The following is a 19,554-nucleotide window of genomic DNA, read 5'->3' on the forward strand; positions in this document are numbered from 1 at the left end:
GGGATTATTTTTGGATATGAAAACAATGACCAATCCTGAATATGATCCCAAGAGTGAGCATTGTCGGACAGTTGAACTTGCAGAATACAATACATATGAGATAAGCATTTTGTGTGTACGCCCGACACTTAAACACACACACAACAAGGATTACGTTTCCTTGAGGGGTCATTGCAGTGTGGCTGGAGAACAGCTGATGTGGCAAACTATCCAACAGATGGAGAGAGGGAGAGAGATGGAGGGAGAGAATGAGAAGGAGGAAGAAAGAGAAAGAGAGAGAGGGGGGGGGGGGGGGGGGGGGGGGGGGAGAAGTCATTTAGCAATAAACAGCTCCAGTTGTCCTTCAGGCTCAGCAGAACCAAGGCGTGTGTGTCCTCCTGAGTCCATCACTGGCTGGCAGGCTAGAAACCGCATTCTCTGCTGCATTTTATTTTCAATCCTCCATCAATAGCACCTCACACTTTTTCCATCCATCCTTAGCCGCTAAATGATTCAATATTTCTTCTTTCTACTTCTTCTCGTATGACCTACCTTTATCTCTTTCCCCCCCCAATTGTTACATGTATCAACCATCTACAAAAACTAGATTGTAGGTTATTTAGATACACTGAGTCTAGTTCAGCTGTAAAGTGTTACATATCTTGGTCACAGTAAAAATAAATAAATACAATTCCATGAGATGCATTTTAAGATGTTTTTTCTCGATTTGTATTGACTACCAAATACCAATATTGGCCACAAATATCCATTATCATTTGGGCTATAATATTAAAGCGACTTAAACAAGGGCTAATATGGGAAAGTATACTCCATGGACTTCTTCTCTATTTGCCCCATGTCACCCATCTCGTCTCCATCACTCTGTTTTTCACATTCCTCCTCCACAATCCTTCTTGTTGCTATCTGTTTAGCTCTCCGGCTCTCATTCTTTCTCTCTCCATTTCCACAACCCCGGTGTTAATGTGGTTAGTGCTAAGCAAGTGTGAGGGCCAGTAGAAGTAATTACATTTGCATTATTGAAGCTGCTGGCATTAATCAACTGCCCTTCCTTCTCTCCCCCCCACCCCCTCTTTCCTGTCCGTTTGCATTTTCTACTTCTATAACTTCTATTCAGCTCCCTCTATACCCTTTTCCCTTTACTCCGCAGGTCTCCTTATTGCTTTTCAATCTTTCAAACTTATTCTCACACTTATTTTTGTCTTTAATACCATGTCTCGCACTTTCCTTATTCCATATCTGTGCCTGGTTCTCTTGATCATATTTTTGCTCATACCCAATTTATCTTTCAATAAGTCTGTCACAGTCTCTTCGCTCAACTTGTAAAATCATTGCTTGCATGGAGCACAAAGTTTGTTTCTGTTAAAAGGTATGCCTCATTATTTATAGTGCAGTAGTGAATCAATATATTCTGTCTGTTCTTGTAGCTTTTATATTTCTGTCTCATACATCTTTCCCGTGAAACAATCTCCTGCCACACAGGGAGGTATGCATTTTATTCCATAATTTGTTATTACAGGTTAAAATCATGTTTGAATTGTATAAAATGAAGGGAAGATGGACCAGGCAGTTAGACGCGACACAGGTGATGGAACTGAACATTTGAGCTGAAATGTAAACATTTTCAACTCAGATGCCCTCCCTACCGGTTCGACTTTGTTAATAGATTTGTATGATTTGTGATCCCTTTAACTGTAGTGTGAAGTTTTTTGCTACATTGATAGCTTATTTACGCGTTACAACCACCAACTGTATTTGAATGGAATAGCATTAAATCAGCAGCAAAATAGTAATCTAATAGTTATGGACAGTTTTTTAATATGTTTCCAGAAACATGTGCCAGCTAAATTAGTTAGCATTTCTAACTTTAGCGCTATAACGTCACATGGTGTAATTGTGCTTTTTCTGCTTTAATCGCAACCAGATATAAAAAGACAACAATTAATTTGGCCCTTGTTTGTCAGTTACTTAAGGTGCTTATTATCCCTCTTGCTTATCTGTCCTTCTGCTTCCTCTGTATCAGTCATTTCCCTCATCTACCCTTCCTTTCATTTCCCTATTTTATTTCTCCATACTCCTTTATTTCCCTCTTAATCTTGTTCATTCCCTCCATACTTGTGTCCTTTGAATCCTTCCTTCTCTCATTTCCCCATATCAATCACTAACACAGCATTTTATTTTATGAATGATTGTTGTCTTGAGATACATTTGTGATGAGGTTAATCTACTACCCATTCACTTTTTTTCTCTCTGCATTATATATTTTCTTAACTGCTTCTCCTTTTTCTCACCTCTTCTCTATCACAATTCCTCCTCTTCTCAACTTTTTCCATCTCACCTCCTTCATTCCTTTGTCCAGTGTTTCCCATTATAATGCCTCCATGCTCTCTTTAGTCAGATCCAATATGTCAGATCTTTGATCAGTTGAGGCAACAGGAGGAAATCACCTCTCACTCTTTCATTATTCATATATTCTCCCGCCATCTGTCCATCGACTACACCTGACCCAGCGAGTAAATAGAACTGGCCCGCTACACGCAAAACAACATCAGACACACGACACAAACATAAAATCTTGTGTCTCTCTTTCTCGGGCCAGGTGTCAACTGCCTCTCGTTCTTGTCTTCTTTGTTCACACCGTGTCCCCCCCCCTCCCTTCTCTCAGTCTGCTGAATCAATAGCTACTCTTCACCTCTCAGTCCATTCTATTAGAGACAACAATAGCTGCACGTCGGACTTAGATTGCCTCCTATTGTGGCACAGGATGTCTATCAGCAAGCTGGACAGAATCAACACGAGAATCAACACGAGAATGCTGCCACGGTGTGTGTGTGTGTGTGCGTGTGTGCGTGTGTGCGTGTGTGCGTGTGTGTGTGTGCGTGAGCGAGCGAGAGAAAGAGAGAAAGAGAGAAAGAGAGATGACAGGTCACGATAAAGGGCAGACGACTGAAGGACAGGGCAATAATCTGTCATTCTCTGGGGGGAGGTGTGTGTGTGTGTGTGGGTGTGTGCGTGCGTGTGCGTGTGTATGTGTAGCAGAAAGTAATTGTATGAGCGAGATGACAGTGTGTGATAGGGTGTAGACATAGGCGTAGACAATTACAGTTGTTCAGAGCTACAGGACGATTTGCTCGCTTTTGTTCTGTTGATTTTTGGGTGCGTCTGCCCTGAGTTTCAGGGCACTTATCTTCTGCAGCACAAGAGAATAGGCAGTCCACAAGTTTGAGACACGGCAGATCCCTTAGGGTACAGCTAGTGCAATAGGGCAACGCCGAACAAGTTTGAAGTTACAATTATTTGAACTTTGAGCGGAGCGCTCTGTGACAAATTCAAGCTGTCCCAGACGTCGACGGTTAAAAGCTAGTGCTGTGTCTTAATTGGCGTACTTCTGTAGTTAAAGGTGCTATTTTGAGTGTAAGTGTGTCCCAATGGGAAGTATAGCAAAATGCATCTAAAGTACCCGAATGGTGCACTCAAAGTTCAAAAAGTGAAGGGTCGGACGCTGGAAACGAGGCAAGTCAAAACTTACTGCAATAAAAACAAATAAAATACACAACGTGAGCTGACACAACATAAAATAGGGTACAGTAGGAATACAAAAATAACATCATGCATTGCTTTGTTGAACTGAAACACTCTGGGCTATGACTCAACAAAAAACAAGATATTCTAGGATGAGTGATGCAAATCCGACGCAAGTTAACAGCTTTTACATCTTCAACACCATTATTTTCCTCCAAGCACTTTCTTTGGGAAGTGGCCTGTTTACGCAACACCAATCCAAGGCCGATTAATTTTTACAGCAGATGTGAAAGCTTTTTTGTTATATCACAAGGAAGTATGTGAAAGTAACTGTTGCAGAAAGTTAATCAGCACTTTCAGGCTGCCTTGGTGTATGACTTGTGGCTTATAAAGAAAACTGCCTTGGCTTCCATGACCCCAAACGTGATAAGCAACACCTGCTTTCCTGCCAACAATGTTTTTATCCAGCATAAGGGTGCACACTCTTTTTCTTTATGCCATTCTTATTACATAAATGTCTCTTTCCATTCTTCCTAAGCCTCAGCCTTTATTCTAACCTCTTCCCCTCAGCAGCTGTTACTTCCATTTCCACTGAACTTATGTAAACTAACTTAGCTAACATGAGACAACCGTAATAAATAAATAAAAAGTGGGAAAGTATGTCATTTAGATTCCAGTTTTTTAAAAAGAGGTAGGTGGAGGTGTTAAGGTCTAAATTGTTATCCAACAGTGGCTACATTTATATGCAGACCCAATGTAAGGCTTGTAAGACAGACAACACAAACACATGTACAAACAAGCTGTCAAGCATCTCACACACACCAGCTGGCAGATCACTCCTCCAGTGACTGTGTGCGTGTGTGTGTGTGTGTGCGTGTGCGAGTGCGTGTGCGTGTGTGTGTTGAGTGACAGCCCAAGGTGACAGTAGGGGACCCTTGGGGAATCCAGAACAGGACATGGCGTCTGGTTTGGTCTGGCTACCGTCTGCTAGACGTCGCTTCTCGGACCCCTGTTCCCATCTGAGGGAGACCCCATCTCTGGCTGGCAATGCGGAAACAGATGGTTACCTTGACGATGAGCAAGCTCACTCCGATTAGCTTGTGCTCAAACGGGGGGGGGGGGGAGATAGCTCCGACAGAGCAGCAGGAGAGGGAGCTGTTGACCATCTATTATTTGTGTTTTTTAATAAATTGCCCTTTCTTCTTTTCTTTTTTTAAATGACTTGACAGCAGAAGGATTAACAGGACAGACGTTAGATATAAAGATGCTACGCTAATGTTTTAAGCCTCTGGTACATCAGTAAACATCAGTACTGTGGAGAACCTGCCACATATTATACTTGCTATGTCACCTGTTCAAATGTTTCAGCCAAAATGTGTTTGGAAAAAAACTGAATGAATACAAAGATACTTCATATTCTCCAATCTGTAGCTACCAATACGATTGAGGTAGAATATAAAAACCAAAACTGCATCTGATAAATAATAAACATTTTAGAACAATTTCGGGAACAGACTCCTACACCAAAACCCCAAAAAGGGTCAGAGACATTTCCCTGTTGGACCCTCATTTGTCAAGTCTGCCATTGATATATAAGTTCAGATCCATGGCAGAAATTACATTTCTCCAATAAGGGTCTTGGAATTGAAAATATATTTAAGAGCCCCGGCTGTAAAAGGAATATCTGCAGAATTAACATAAAAAGTAGGTTTTCATCTACTGGCTGTAAAATTGAGCCCCCTCAGGGGTGGTGCTGGCGGAATAATGGACTTCTTAAACTTTTTGACTTTATTTCCCTCGCTGGGCATGGCAGGTGAGACAGTGGCTCATTGGCAGCACATAACTCCACATACTGAGAATGGCAGTTATGAGCGTTTCAAGTTATATATGCTTCTATATCGGTAAAAAACAAGTCAGTCAAAGCCAACATTTTACAGTCAAGGTTACTAATATATTTTGGAATTAACAAGACATGTTTAAATCAACAGCCTGATAATGGGCAGCTCCATTTTCATTCAGTGAAGCGGCAAAAACTGAACCATTTTTACAAGTTAAAATAGTGATGTTAGCCAGAGGCGCTATTCAATTTAGCTCTGTAAAAGACTAATGATCTGTCGGAGAGACTGGGGTTACATTAAGGTCAAATTAGCAGAGGTGTGTTGCAAATGGGAAGATTTATTGATTTGTAGACGAGCCATTTCCTGTTTCGCCTTCTTACTGTATCTTATGTTTAGTTGCCCTTTCAAATTCACCGTGACTCTAAGATGGTAGTTTATGCATTGGTATAAAAGAAGAAAAGCACTAAATGGATCACATGGCTGGGTAATCATACACAATAATAAACACTGGCCTATTTGAACATTACTAATGTTGGCATTTCCAGAGCAGTAGTTCAGCCTTGTTTTTTGATCATCAGACTCAGTGTGGCAGCCTGTTTGATGTGTAAATGGGGTGTCGAGGGCTGTGTGCTGTTATCTTGTTGATGTTGTTGAGAACACACACACACACAACAGTGCGTGTCTATTTAGCAGTGCCTTCCAGGTCATGCGAGGACAAGAGAATGGCTGTCTTCACTCATTCATCCCTGAAACTGTCACTCACAGTCTGCTAAAGCGATTCTGATGTAGGATGTGTAGAGTGGATGTCAGCATAGACAATTGAATCAATAATACACACATAGAAATGTTGCTCTGCACACTCTAGCCATTAAAGGGCTTGTTCGAAGCATTCCTGACATGTATGTGCTTATGACGCGTGAAGATTAACAAGGAAATACCGCCTACAGAAAGACATTTTGTATAGGTTGTTCTCATTCTGACTCGCTTGGTATCTACGGATTTGTATTAACATACGTATCCCCGCCTGCCCCCATTGGAGGAGGGTGCTGCCAATTAAAGCATCTGCTCATTAGAGAAGCTGCTTAAGTGAATTGACAGCCAAAATAGCCCCGTTCACTTTTAGGTGGAAGAGAGGCATGGCAGTGAGACACTAAAAACCAAAGCTAATGGCCAATTAACTGTATTCAAAATAAAGGAAAACTTTCAAAAGTGTTTTCCACTGTCCACCTGGTAATTATACACCAGCTGTGTTTCATGGATGGATGTGAGAATGCTTTTCTTCACAACGTTTTCCAACCAGTGTGTTTCAATATTTCATGCAAATTCGTCCAAAACAAGTGGATAACGGATATTACATGGCGCTCATAATGGAGTGAGCAAATGTAATTGCATGGGCAGACTCTCTTTTTCTCTAACCCCCCCAGACCCCCCACCTCCGGGCCCTCAGTTAAGTGTAATAGTGTATAGTGGATGTGAGAGGGTTTGAGACGAGGTCAGAGCTGGGATCAGCGACTAATTATGGTGCTGAGGCACTCGGCCTGCGTCAGATTGTTTAGAAAGCATTAGGGGGGAAACATGGGCTTCCCTGGTGCATTGCACGTAATTAGTTTGGAGCCAAGGTCACAAACAAACTCAAGCGTGGGGACAAACAACACGCCGTACACACACAAGACACACACACACTCTATTATTCTCCTTTACTTTCCCTGCTCTCAAGCTTCTCTCCGTCTCGCTCTCTCAGGGGCAACAAGGCACAGCGTCTATTAATTTCCTTAATGAATAGCCGAACAATTGATAGTTATTTATGGATGATCACTTTTTATGCACAACACATGCTCCATACTATTCATTAGCTCTAATGTAGGACGGGGCCATATATATTGAGTTTCACAATATTAAGTTTATTTTATTGAACAAATGTATATGATATGTACATTTTAAAACAAGCCTTCTCTTCTCAATAAAATGTGCCATTAAGATATCGTTTTTTTGGCCCTAAAATACTTATTTCCATCCAACAATAAGCATATGTCCTAATCAATACATTTAAAGACTAACTGCAGCGGCCATTCTCTTAAGTGTTATTTTAGATGAGGGTCATTGACCTAACTGTGGGGGACTTGGCAGATGCTTTTTTTACTGTGCCAGAAACCAATGAATAGAGTAGCTATGACAACGACCAACACCCAGGCTATTACGATTTGAACCAAACAGACCTCTCTTAATAACGTTAAGTCCGGCTGCTGAAGAAACACTCTCTACAACATCAGGAGGAAATTTCTCCCACAATACACTGCTCCTTCACTCCCTTCACTGGCTGCCAGTGGCTGCCCAAATCCGCTTATAGACACTGGTACTGGCCTACCGTGCTGTGAAGGGATCTGGTCCTTCTTACATCCAGGACATGGTGAAATCTTACATGTGCACTTCTCTCTGCATCAGCCAATAGGCTTGTTACTTCCTCACTGCGAGGTGGACCCAGGAACACACATGCCTGTTTGCTATTATGGCTCCAAAATGGTGGAACAAGCTTCCCACTGATATCAGGACAGCAAAAAGTACAAACATGGACCGTAGCAAACTGAAAACCCACCTATTTTTGGCTAATTTGAAGTAAATATATCTGAACTTTTCCTTTTTCGAGTTTGAATCTTCACAGTTTTTTAATAAATAAATAAATTGCTCTTATTGTCATTTCACAGTACAGGTACTATGTAACGAAATTGTTCCTCTGCATTTGACCCATCCTAGTGTTAGGAGCAGTGTACTGCCGTGGACGGCGCCGGGGGAGCAGTGTAGGGAACGGTGCCTTGCTCAGGGACACCTCGGTAGCACTTGGTCTTGCCAGGACTCGAACTGGTGACCTTCCAGTTGCCAAGCCAAGTCCCTATCGACTTCACCACCACCGCCCCCACTTATTGAAAGTCGTTAATGTCAAAAACTACAAAAATTTGGCAAAAGGTTTATGTTTTTTGCTGAGGTACAACGTTTCTTGCATTTCCTGACAGCGCAAATAGCATCTAAAAGAAGTTGTGCTTTAATCCAGCATGTGGTTAAAAACTGATTTTAAGACCAAGGCCGAATTGAGGACGGTGAGTCGAGGTGCAAATGTATCCGGAAGCCCAGGCAGGCACGTTAAGAATTGACAGATGGCTCAACCATGACCGCTGAGAGCGAGGTCGATTAAGAGAGCTGCTGGGCAAAAGGGTTTGGGCTAAGACATGATGAAACATAATGAAGCTTGGTGCGCCGGTCTGTGTGCAATTATCTGCTCACGAGACTCCCAGACCTGCTTTAGAACATGCAAGACAATCACATTTCTTAAACCCACACAAGAAAAGCCAATGCATACAAACGCTCAGTGTAAGAGACGTCCTGTTGGCTTTAAAACAGACAGGAAAGCCAGACGACCCTAACCGTTTACACTGAATAAAATCCATTATCTATACTTAAAACTAGTTCTGACATTTATGGTTTGAAAGTGAATCATGCCAGTAAAATGTCTCAAAACGTATCTTGTAAAATATTCCTTAATAATAGTGGATTTACAATAACAAAGAAGGAAATTAAGCTTATAAGTAAAGACATAAAAAGACAAGCCACATGTGCATTCACACACTCTTTTAACGCACTTAAGGCATACATATATCTATGTTACTGAGATAAAAAATGCTATTCTTACGATATATTAAATGTATTTGATATATATGTATATTGGGGTGTATTCAAAAATACAGCCACTTTTTTACTGGAACACACTCAATATTATGTACACCATGCTCCATACATTATTCTGACTTACATAATAATGAGAATAATGATACAAAAATATGAATCCATCCTATATCGCACTTGCAATAAGGTCAAAAATATTGCAATAGTAGCAATTAGTAATTTGTCAGGAGATCTCACCCTCGTGTTATCACCTGAGCCACTCAGGTGGAGAAGTGAAGTAAACAAAGTGGAAGTGATAAGACCACTTAAATCCATTAAGACTAGATCAGAGGAGCAGGGATCCATGCCAAACTGAGTTTTAAAAGAGCTTGGAAGAGAGAAAAAGAAATGTAAAGGTATACTAAATCCACAAGGCAGGCAGTAGGAGAGTGAGCATGTACAGTAAGCTGGTATAAAAGTATAAAACCATACGAGGGCATTTTTATCAGTTTGTTCTGAGATAACCTAGATCTTTTTGAACACACACACACACACGCTTACCTGGATGCCGTCCAGCAGTTTGCTCATGCACCAGAAGCTGTCAGCTTCGATGTTCCTCAGAGCCTCTTCCTGGAGACTGGACACGTCAAAGTTTTCCACTTCCTCCTCTAGAGAAGACAAAGGAGAACAGACGGAGAGAGTGAGAAATAAGCACTGCTGGGGAGAGAGATGGACAGGCCAAATACATTTTTAAAAGAGCTAGGTAGGAAACGGGGAAAGTATAAAAGAAGAGACTTTGTTGTATGCCCACCACTCAAAGCAGAAGAAGAACATCAGGTCAGAAAGAGGATACATTAAAAAGGGAGAGGGTGGAAGCAATGAGAAAGGTTAAGGTGGTGGGTTATGAATGAGAGGAATACAAAAGAATGAAGATGCTGACAAACTACAGCACAGAATAAAGTATAGGGATAAAGCCAGGGAGGCAGCTGAGCATGTGGGTGGAAAATACAAATCTGAGTAATAGAGAAACAAAATGATTACTGTCTTTGGCACAACCATTTTCCATGGCTACTTTAAGCATTATAACATTTCACAGAGCCACACAAAAACAACATAATGTACCCTTTAAAAAGGCAGGAACAGTGAGTTTTTTATTCTTAAGGGCAAACAAACAAGCTGATGCAACTTTTTTTCCCTGTCTTTGAATCTGTTGAAGTTAAATCAGAATCATGTCACCAACTTTTTAATGAGTTGCCTATATACTTCCCACTCTTATATGGTTTTTAATATATTTTATGTTTGTGACCTTTTGTTTAAATTGTTCATATGCATTTCCTGATACCATTCATTCAAACGCTGTAAAAAGTGTTAAGATTGAGTAGAAGGAAGTAAGTAAGAATGCAGCGGTGCATCGGCCAATCGTAGCCCTATTTTCTGTCATCGCAAATAAGGTGACATGCGTTGATGGTTGAAGCCGATTGTCATCCGTTCATGTGACTGTTGCAGTTTGTGTTACCCGTCATTTATTTGGCGAACAAGATTTGAAGGGCCTCTGTAATTTTTTAAGGATTACAACACTGACTGTGGCGATATACGGTAACTTAAAAGTCCATACAGCTGCAGAAGCAGCACATTGCTACAGGTTGTCCCCCTGTTTAAGTGAGATTTTTCTCGATCGGTAAAGAAAATCCGGCATTCATAGAGTTTTGACATCTGTTCACATCCCTGTATAGCACTTCCATCGGCAAAATTGTTATTGTAAACATCGGTAGTGGCATCTGCTGAGACATTTGCAATTGCTGCATCCAAAAGTGAGGACCTGTAAATAAACTCAGCAGAGTAATGTACTGACATATTCTAAAAGGCACTGCAGACTAGACAAAAGGAAACAATTTCCAAGTAGGGAGCACACTGAGTTCCCAGTCATCTCTAGTGGGTGACTTCAACGACGGGTGTCATCAGATGTCATTAACGGCAGCAGTGTGTGACGGACTGCAGGGGCTTTGACGGGCTTCTGACAAGCCACTGACAGCCAGTAGAGAGGAGATGGGACGAGACTGATTAACAATGATCTACAGAGAATAGGAAAAAGGAGAGAGGGGGCCAGAGAGACGGAGAGGAAAGTGCTTATATGTGGTCTAAAAAAAAGAAAATGTAGTTTGCAATGCATTTGTGTGAGTTTCTGCATTCCTAATACAACAGCACATACACAGGACCTGGCAGCTCTGTTTGGTATCCTTGGCAACCCTGGTGGAATGTTGTCAAGGTTGTAATGAGCATGCTCTGACAGACAGACAGACAGACAGACAGGGAGCTGGCAGCAGACCAGGGTTACAAAGCCACTAACAACTAGGCACTATATGTGTGTGTTAGTGTGTGTGTGTGTGTGCCATGCAGGCCTTCTCATCAGTGTCTTGTCTGCTTGAAGTCAGGTAAGGATTGAAGGCAGACAAAGAGGCTACGGTTCCTTCATTTCAGCGAGACCTTTCATCCCATCACACCTGGGTAGATCAAGGTGACCAGAAATTGTGCTCGCATGGCCACAAGATCTGTAATACCAGATATGGAAGTGGTCAGAGGCTGGATTATGATTATATGTCAGTGTAGTTCATTCTAGAGATGCGGAAGGAAAATGAAAATGCATTACAGCTGCAGGATATACCGTACAATATAGCCATTTTTAGCGGAAACATAAAGAGATACGATCTGATAGAAAACCCAAAAATATTTCTCCGCAGTTTAAATAGGGGCTACAAAATAAGAAGTCAACCAAAATCAACTAAAGAAAAATGGCGAGTTGGAGCAGCTGTCGTATCGGCAAAGAGACAAAAGTGTCCGCCATCTGATCAAATTGAAGTCAGTATTTAGTCTGATAGCATCTCTATAGTGATGAATGAAAACAATGACAACACATGAATGCAGCCCTCTCTCTCTGGGCAACAGTGATGCCATTACATTTGTAGTTGAAACGATTAATTGCAAACGGGCTGACTGGCATTCCGCATGGTGTCGTTGCTGATTAACGAGGTGGTGAGAGTGCCACTGCTCCGCCGTTCTGACAGAACCTCCCCCTCCCTCCCCCTCCCTCCACCTCTCACGAGTATCCCAAAGTCTCAAATCGGTCTTTGTCGAGGCTAAAGCGTCGCTGTCGGGCAGCGGCCCAATCCTAGACCTTGACTCTGGAGAAGATTAGAAGGGACGGCTTCCAGGAGTCCAGTGGTCGCACTGGAATTAGCCATTGCTCATCACAATAACAAGGACACACAAGAGGAAAGGCTAAGAGGAGGTACTGGATTCAGTGTGCCTCGATCACAATGCAACAGTGCCCCCTTTGACTGCTGGTGGAACTAAGCAGCTTTGCACTGATTAGTGCTTAGAAACAGCTAGGTCATCACTCACTTTCATGGACAGGTGGTCCAGCTCTTTCTGTTCAATGTGAAAAGGATATAATAATCAAAGCTGTGGAGTTAAGTCTTATTATACCACTACATGTGGTTGAGTTTTCAGGATCCTTCAAAATGTGGTGTGTTTTGGTGACATAAAAAGCAACATTAGGTGACCTTGAATGCCTCAAAAGTCCTCAGTTGACCCGCCTTCAAAAAGAAGAAATGCTAATTGCTTGCACTAGACCCATGCCTCAGTAGAAATGCCTCCAAGATATTCTCCTGGTGATTACTTTTGGAGCATTGCCTCCACACTAAGGACCAAGCCACAATACATGTCTGGGAAAATGATCCATGTCTCAGTAGAAATGTTACCCAAATAAGAACCAAGGGAATTTGCGGGAGTTCAAACTTCAGTGAGCCTTGCGTTGGAGAACGGGAGTCTCAGTGGCTTTAGTTCCGTTTGAGATGTGCCTCCAAAATAACCTTTCACCAAATTATATTCTGGGGTTCTTCAGAGGAACAAGCTCACCTTTGCAGGAGAAGAGAAGAGGTTTGAAACGCTCATGTCTGAGCGCAAACAAGAAGCTTGTAGGCCTCTGAAGACGGGCGTTTTGTGATCAAATTGGCAGAAGAGAGCACGCCATACGACAGACTTTTAGGCATAGTAAAGGAGCATCGCATGCATGCAGATATATCTATGAAAACACCTGTGAAACATTTGATTCCAAATCTATATATTGGTTGCATGAGAGTGAGAATGAAAAGGTAATGTTAATTTACAACCCAAATTTAAGGTACAATTTTCTGTCCACCATCATCCGCCGTCGCCATGTCTTTTAATACCTCGACCTTTCCCTGAGAGTCTCTTCTGGTACATCAATGCTTTTCCTCTGCTCTGTTCCTACTGAAATCTCTTCTGATGCTATTGCTACCCCTGCCTCTCCAACCTGCTCTATTCTCCCCCTTACCTCATTTCCCATTGGCCACACAGCCAGTTTCCTGCCAGGCCGCAGGGCTGATTTCCTGTTTGTCCTGGCGCAGGGGGCAACTTGTCCAGAGAGACCAACTGCTAGGTTGCTGCCAGCTGTGAGCACTTGGCACAGCTTGGCATGCAGAGCCGGGTTACACCTCCAGAGACCGAGCACATACACACACACTTGCGCCAGCGCTGCCATCTGCCCTCTACAACTATGGGCCACAAGGTAATGTGATGTAAGATGATAAACGAGCTAGTTTAGCCTGATGTAATCATAAAGTGTGTGCATGTGTGAGTGTGTGCCTAGAGTGGGTGTGTGTCTTTGCAGACAGCAATTGGCAATAAAGAACAGTCCCGTTTGACAACCTTCTGTTGGTTTAGATTAATCACAAGTGAACCTGAGTTGTAGACCGCCACAGAGCGAGAACACTATAACAAGATTTCACCATCCGAAGCTCATAAGATACCACGAAGCGGTGCGGTCATTACTTATAATTTACACCAGCGGTTCAGGAGAAATCTAATGAATCAAATAAGTTATAATTTGGTTGATGAATCCAAACATCCACCTTCAGAATGACACCCAAGTGACACGGTTCACACCTAAAAAACGAGACACATGTTGGCCGCTAGACATGTTTCAATTCCTCCCCCAAACACACACACCTTGCATTTGGGCTTCTGCAACACACATGATTTCCCCATTGTGGCACAATTAGTGTGATAACACCACTGTTAATGAGAGCGGAACACTTTCCGGAGAGGTGGCGTTCATACTGTTGGATAATTAAGACGAGACTCGACCTGGCAAACCTGGTGTCACCAACACAACGGGATCACACACACTTGCACGCAGCATACAAGATAGAGGGAGATGAGAGCACTACCATGATGGAATTATGGCTGCGTGAGAAACAGGGGGTGTTTCTCAATGTCGAGGACGCTTGCTTGGTAGCACATGTCTTCCGAGTCACTTGCTTCAGAAGCGAGGCAAGAATCCTTCCTAGCCTCGGAAAACGAAGAATTGTGGAACAGGCTAACAGGTGTGCATCATATGCGAGGCCCCGCCTTAAATGGAGCGCGATTTCCGCCAAAGATTTGGAAATTGGTCGATAGACACTAAGTACGCCGGCCTCGGTAGAATTCCAAGTATGCTGGACATTGGAACAGTCCTTCGGCGGCACTTGATGACGTAGTATGCTTGAAATAGTGGCTCTGGAGCAGCCTTCCTCGACATTGAGAAACACCCAAGATGTAAAGATATGAATAGACAGCTGCAGGTGGACAAAGGTGGAGAGGAGAGAAAGAGAGATTTTGGAAGGGATACGAACGGAGGAGATATAATTCTAATTGTTTCTTTTCCTTTGGGGTCATGAGACAAAAATCTCCAGAGTAGTTTCCATAAAAGAAATCAATGAAACGTTATCCTGTGTCTTTATTTCATAGTTCTTAGAAGTTGCAACGTTTTTCTTCAAAGTACACCACTAAGCTTACTCATTGAACTCCAGCCTCGCCCGCGATAAGGAACGCTTTCGGCTATCAAATGTACACAATCACTCCAACAATGCTCTCATCTCCCACTATCTGAACCGTAAGCCGTGTGTCCATACATCAAACAGCAGGCCCCACAGCTGTTGGCGAGATAATGTAAGTCCTTGACATTAAATACAATACAGCTATTAATACCATATCTGCCTGTGTGCAGACACATAATGATCCACTTGCCCCGAGGAAAGATGGCGTCTTGTGTGAGGAAGTGTGTAATGTTGAGTAAGGCTACTGCATCCCATTAACTGTTGCTACTGCTGCCAATATCCACACCACATCCCTCCAAATCACCCCCCTCATACTGGCCTGTGGGATGTTTGTACAGCACAGATGTGTGTGTGTGTGAAACGTGTGATTCAACATGTGCACAGCTGGCGACAATTGTGTAACCATGGCAATGCCAGAGAGACGCGACATTGCCTGGGAACAGGATTTAGTCTTTGTTTTCCCACTTTTTTTATTCCAAAGTGCTAATAAATGAATTGATATCCAAAGTACACATGTAGAGCAATCTACATGAGCAGAACAGTTTCTGCTCAGAACGGTTGCCAAATGATCTTGGCATATAAGAGAAAAGTTGGGATATTAAAAAATGAATTTGTCTTTTTAACAAAACTTTTAATAAACTGATTGTTTCAACTGGATAATCCACCATTTTGACACATGAAGTTCGGATTACTATTAAAAAAAAACGTAATATGTAACACAAATACTTTGAACAATATAGGAATTTAGGTAAAGAGGGTCTAATGAAAGACGCTAAAAAGTTGCACTATGGGAAGTGTAATATTGTTTGTTTTTTTGCGATGCAGCATTTTTTTTATTACGATTGAAATGCACAACTTTTTGTCTTTGAACTGTTGGTCAGACAATTTAAAGACCTTACCTGTGCTCTGCTAACATATGATGGCACTTTCCCCCCCAATTTTCACTTGTTTTAAAGACATTTGAAGATATTGCAGATTTCCATGATTTTGAACCAATAAAAGATTTCTGATTGAGATTGATTGATAAGATTAACTGATTCATTTGGGTTCTGGTCCAATACAAACACTGAAACTCTTCATGTCAGAAAGAATGTAGAAAAGCTTTTCAAACAAGTTTGGTTCAGATGCATGTGACTTTAGCCAAATAAGTGCCTTGTTTGTTGTTATCACTATGCCACATAAAGTATTACTGATAATGCAAATAATGTATTTTTCTTGTTTCCCATACCACCAAGTAAAATATGTTTATCCATTGTTTGCCAGTCTAAGCTTCTGAATAGAATAACAGTGTGATCCTGAAGTGTTTTAGCATCAATGGCTTGGTCATAAAAAAAAACGTGTATTTAATGCATTTCTTAATTATGTTTTCAATACTGGTTTGTGTTTTGTTTTTGTTTTCTTGGCCAACCAGTGCTTTTATTGAAGTGACAGTGTTAAGGGGGTTAGACACTATATATATGAGCTATATGGAAGCCCAGGTGTGCATGTCATGTAACACCTTTGTAATATATGCATCATACTTGAGTGGTTTAACACTAAATGCATCTGGCAGATAATGGGCAGAGCTCAATCACACATTTACTGTCGCTCTATATAGGATGCCTCCTCCACAGACACAACATTTTTTTAATCACGTAAGATGTCCAATCCACTCAAGGCCTAGTCAATCTTGCCGCCTAATGTACGAGACACATTTGGGAGCTGAGGGAAGGTTTCTTGAGATGTAAGTAAAGGATCAGTCCATTAAGTCATTAGTGTGTGTAATCTGCTGGCTTAGTTCGGAAAAAACATAAGGGGAACAGTAATAAGCAAGACATTAAGAACGGCAGCTGACACATTTGAACACGCAGAGGTTGACATGTAAAGACGTAGCTGATGTGTAAATGTGTGAGGACACGGTATGCAAGTGTCCAGATCTTTTATGTTTGCATGGGTAAGTGTGTCTCTGCGTGTGACAGCTTTGTTCCAAACAAGCTCGAACATTTGAAATGTGAATGAGTCTTTGTGTGCGAGTGTGCGTACAAGCACAAAGTCGTGATGCAACCCAAAACATCACACACACGCCGCCGTTGCAGCAACACGGTGAGATGACTGTTTCAATTGCCTCCAATTGCATCAGGTCAAGCGGAACGCGTCTCGCTGGTGACAGAATGATAAAACAGATTTTTTTTCCCCCAAATGAAATGTCTGACAGAGAGAACGAAAAATAGAGATCTGAAGCTTCTCTGCGACGGGAGCTTCAATTTATGGCTTTTTATAGTCAAGTAATTAACTTAATCTAAAAATATTCAATAACCCCTGCGATTATTCACAGAAGATAAATCATTTTTTGACAGAACTATTTCTCTGGATGATTTCAGAGCTCTATTGCTTTTTTATCAGGAGCAATGAGAAAAATCTCTGGTAATACAGGGAAATAAGATCAGGTCAGACGCAGACGAAAGCACCGCTATTGATTTTTAGCTTTATACTGTATATCGCATTGTCAAGCAGTGGTATTAAAGCTCATGTCTCTCCACACCGTAGGCCAAAATATGTAAGCTTCAGATCACGTTATAAAAAGCGGCAACAGATGTAATAAAATCTATTTGCTTATTGATATCACATGAAGAGATTTCCCATTCCCATTCTCTGCCACATTTTAGTTTACAACTCAATTCATTTTAAATGGCTAATACATTTCATGCCTTCACCGCAACTCTGGGTTCATTTATAATAGGGTATATCTTTTGATTGGGTCAATTTCTATGTACAAACATACTTGGTGTTCAAAACTAAATAAAAATAAAGCAATTAAACACATATTCACATGACTTTAAAATAACAACATGTGTTATTCATGAAATTGTACATAAACAACAAAGGTTATGACTTATTTTCATTGCACTCACGGCACACCCGAAATCATGAAAACTGTCATCCAGAATCAAGTATATATTTAGATACAACTTATTTTTCAAACAAATGTAATCAAATAAAAAAGAATTCTCCAAAATGTTTCATTTTGTAAACAATAATAGATTCTGAGTATCTTAAAGGTAGGGTAGGTAAGTTTGAGTAACCGGCTCGAGATCGCTAGAATTTGAAAATACACAACCGGAGAAAATCTGCCCCTCCTCCAACACACACGAACGCGCACATGACCAATGAGGGCACGAGATAAGTTTGTGCCCCGATGGAAGGCTGACAGGCAGGTAGGCCATCCAGTTACTTTAGCCGGGCCGGCTAAAATGATTGGTCGTGCTTTTTACAGTACTACGGCTTCCACAGATTACATTTTATTATGGATTTTTTGTCAAAGCACTTAAGATATTCATTGCTATCGGGATGTTAAGAGCATTCCATGGAATATAACAAAACGTGCATCTCGAGCCGGTTTCTCAAACTTACCTACCCCACCTTTAAGTTTTGCATTTTTAAAAACTTTTTTCCAAAGTTTTAAAACAAACAGGATTGACATGAAAGGATTTAGAGTTTGTTAAGATTTATATTATATATCTTTTTATTTCTAACCTATTTTTGCTTAGTTGGTTTTATTTGCATTTTTGATTGTGATATAAAATATGTTTTTCTTCACCTACTTCTATTCGCTACAAATCCTATGCATAAATATCTGGACAATTGTTTTTACAATATGATAAGCAGATACATTTTAATTGACTAGCACATCTAATTAAGAAACTACTAAATGTTTAACTGCTTATTCTTTTGAAGGAAATACAGAGGATACATAGAAAGCTCCTGGGCTAAGCTGTTGTCAGATGGACAGATGGACCCACACAAAAACAACCAGACATTTATTATGAATACAATCTATCTCCTCGTATACAAGGTTTACTCTCATGTTCGAATTCATTTATAATCCAGTGGCCTTAAAAATGGATGAGTGCCAGCGAGGTTAAAGCGTGTCACGGAAAACGGTAAATGTGCATTCAAGTGGAGCTATGGGAATACTAAAAGCAACCTGTTTAAGGAGAAAATAGACAATGAATAAAAAGTGGCCACCAACGAAAGTCTGAAAAAAGAAACATATTTACGGGGGGGGAATGAAAGAGAGACATTTATTTGGAGAAAGGTGGAGATAGACAGAGACCGAGGGGTCAGAACCACACGGCTGATTCAATTCCTGCCAGTCAAAATGCTATTACTTAACCCCAGAAAAAGGTGATTGTGTTCTAAAGCGAATAGAGGAGTGGAGACAAAGCTGGAGCCAGGAGAGGGAAGGCGTCAAAGACAATTGAAGAACAGATCTCGAGCTGTCTGCAGGAAAATAATGCCTAGTGCCGAGTCAATAATCTCATGGAATGATTAAAGCAGGAGAAATTAGAGATAGCGGGAGTAGATAAGGAACAAAGTAGAAAAGACAGTGTTCCTGCTGGATGTCAGCAGCTGTGCCCGGGCAATCACTAAGCAGCTCATTAGAGCTAATAACAGCCGTTAATCAGAGGGAGACTTGGAATGAAAGGCTGGACCAACGGTGGGCAGACCAGAGGGAGAAGGAATCCGATATTAGTTAACCGCCTACTGGCCGAGATCTACTGCGCAGATTGCTCAATCTTTACACAGCAGAGAGGAGAGGAATCAACAGGATAAGCAGAAAAAGACAAATAGTCCTCACAATAAAGTTCTTCTGGTGGTTAACTGGT

General features: G+C 41.4%; 1 protein-coding gene across 3 annotated transcripts in view; it reads right to left on the reverse strand.

Annotated features, from left to right (window-relative positions):
* Positions 1 to 19,554, reverse strand: part of tbc1d22a (TBC1 domain family, member 22a) — a 112,167-nt gene that overhangs the window by 40,324 nt on the left and 52,289 nt on the right. For all 3 annotated transcript variants that reach the window (XM_034131438.1, XM_034131439.1, XM_034131437.1), the window contains one exon: positions 9,573 to 9,679. In XM_034131438.1, coding sequence (XP_033987329.1) covers positions 9,573 to 9,679 — 107 coding nt within the window. The remainder of the gene's footprint in view (positions 1 to 9,572; positions 9,680 to 19,554) is intronic.

This window comes from Trematomus bernacchii, unplaced genomic scaffold (assembly GCF_902827165.1).
Source record: "Trematomus bernacchii unplaced genomic scaffold, fTreBer1.1, whole genome shotgun sequence".
In the NCBI taxonomy this organism is placed as follows: Eukaryota; Metazoa; Chordata; class Actinopteri; order Perciformes; family Nototheniidae; genus Trematomus; species Trematomus bernacchii.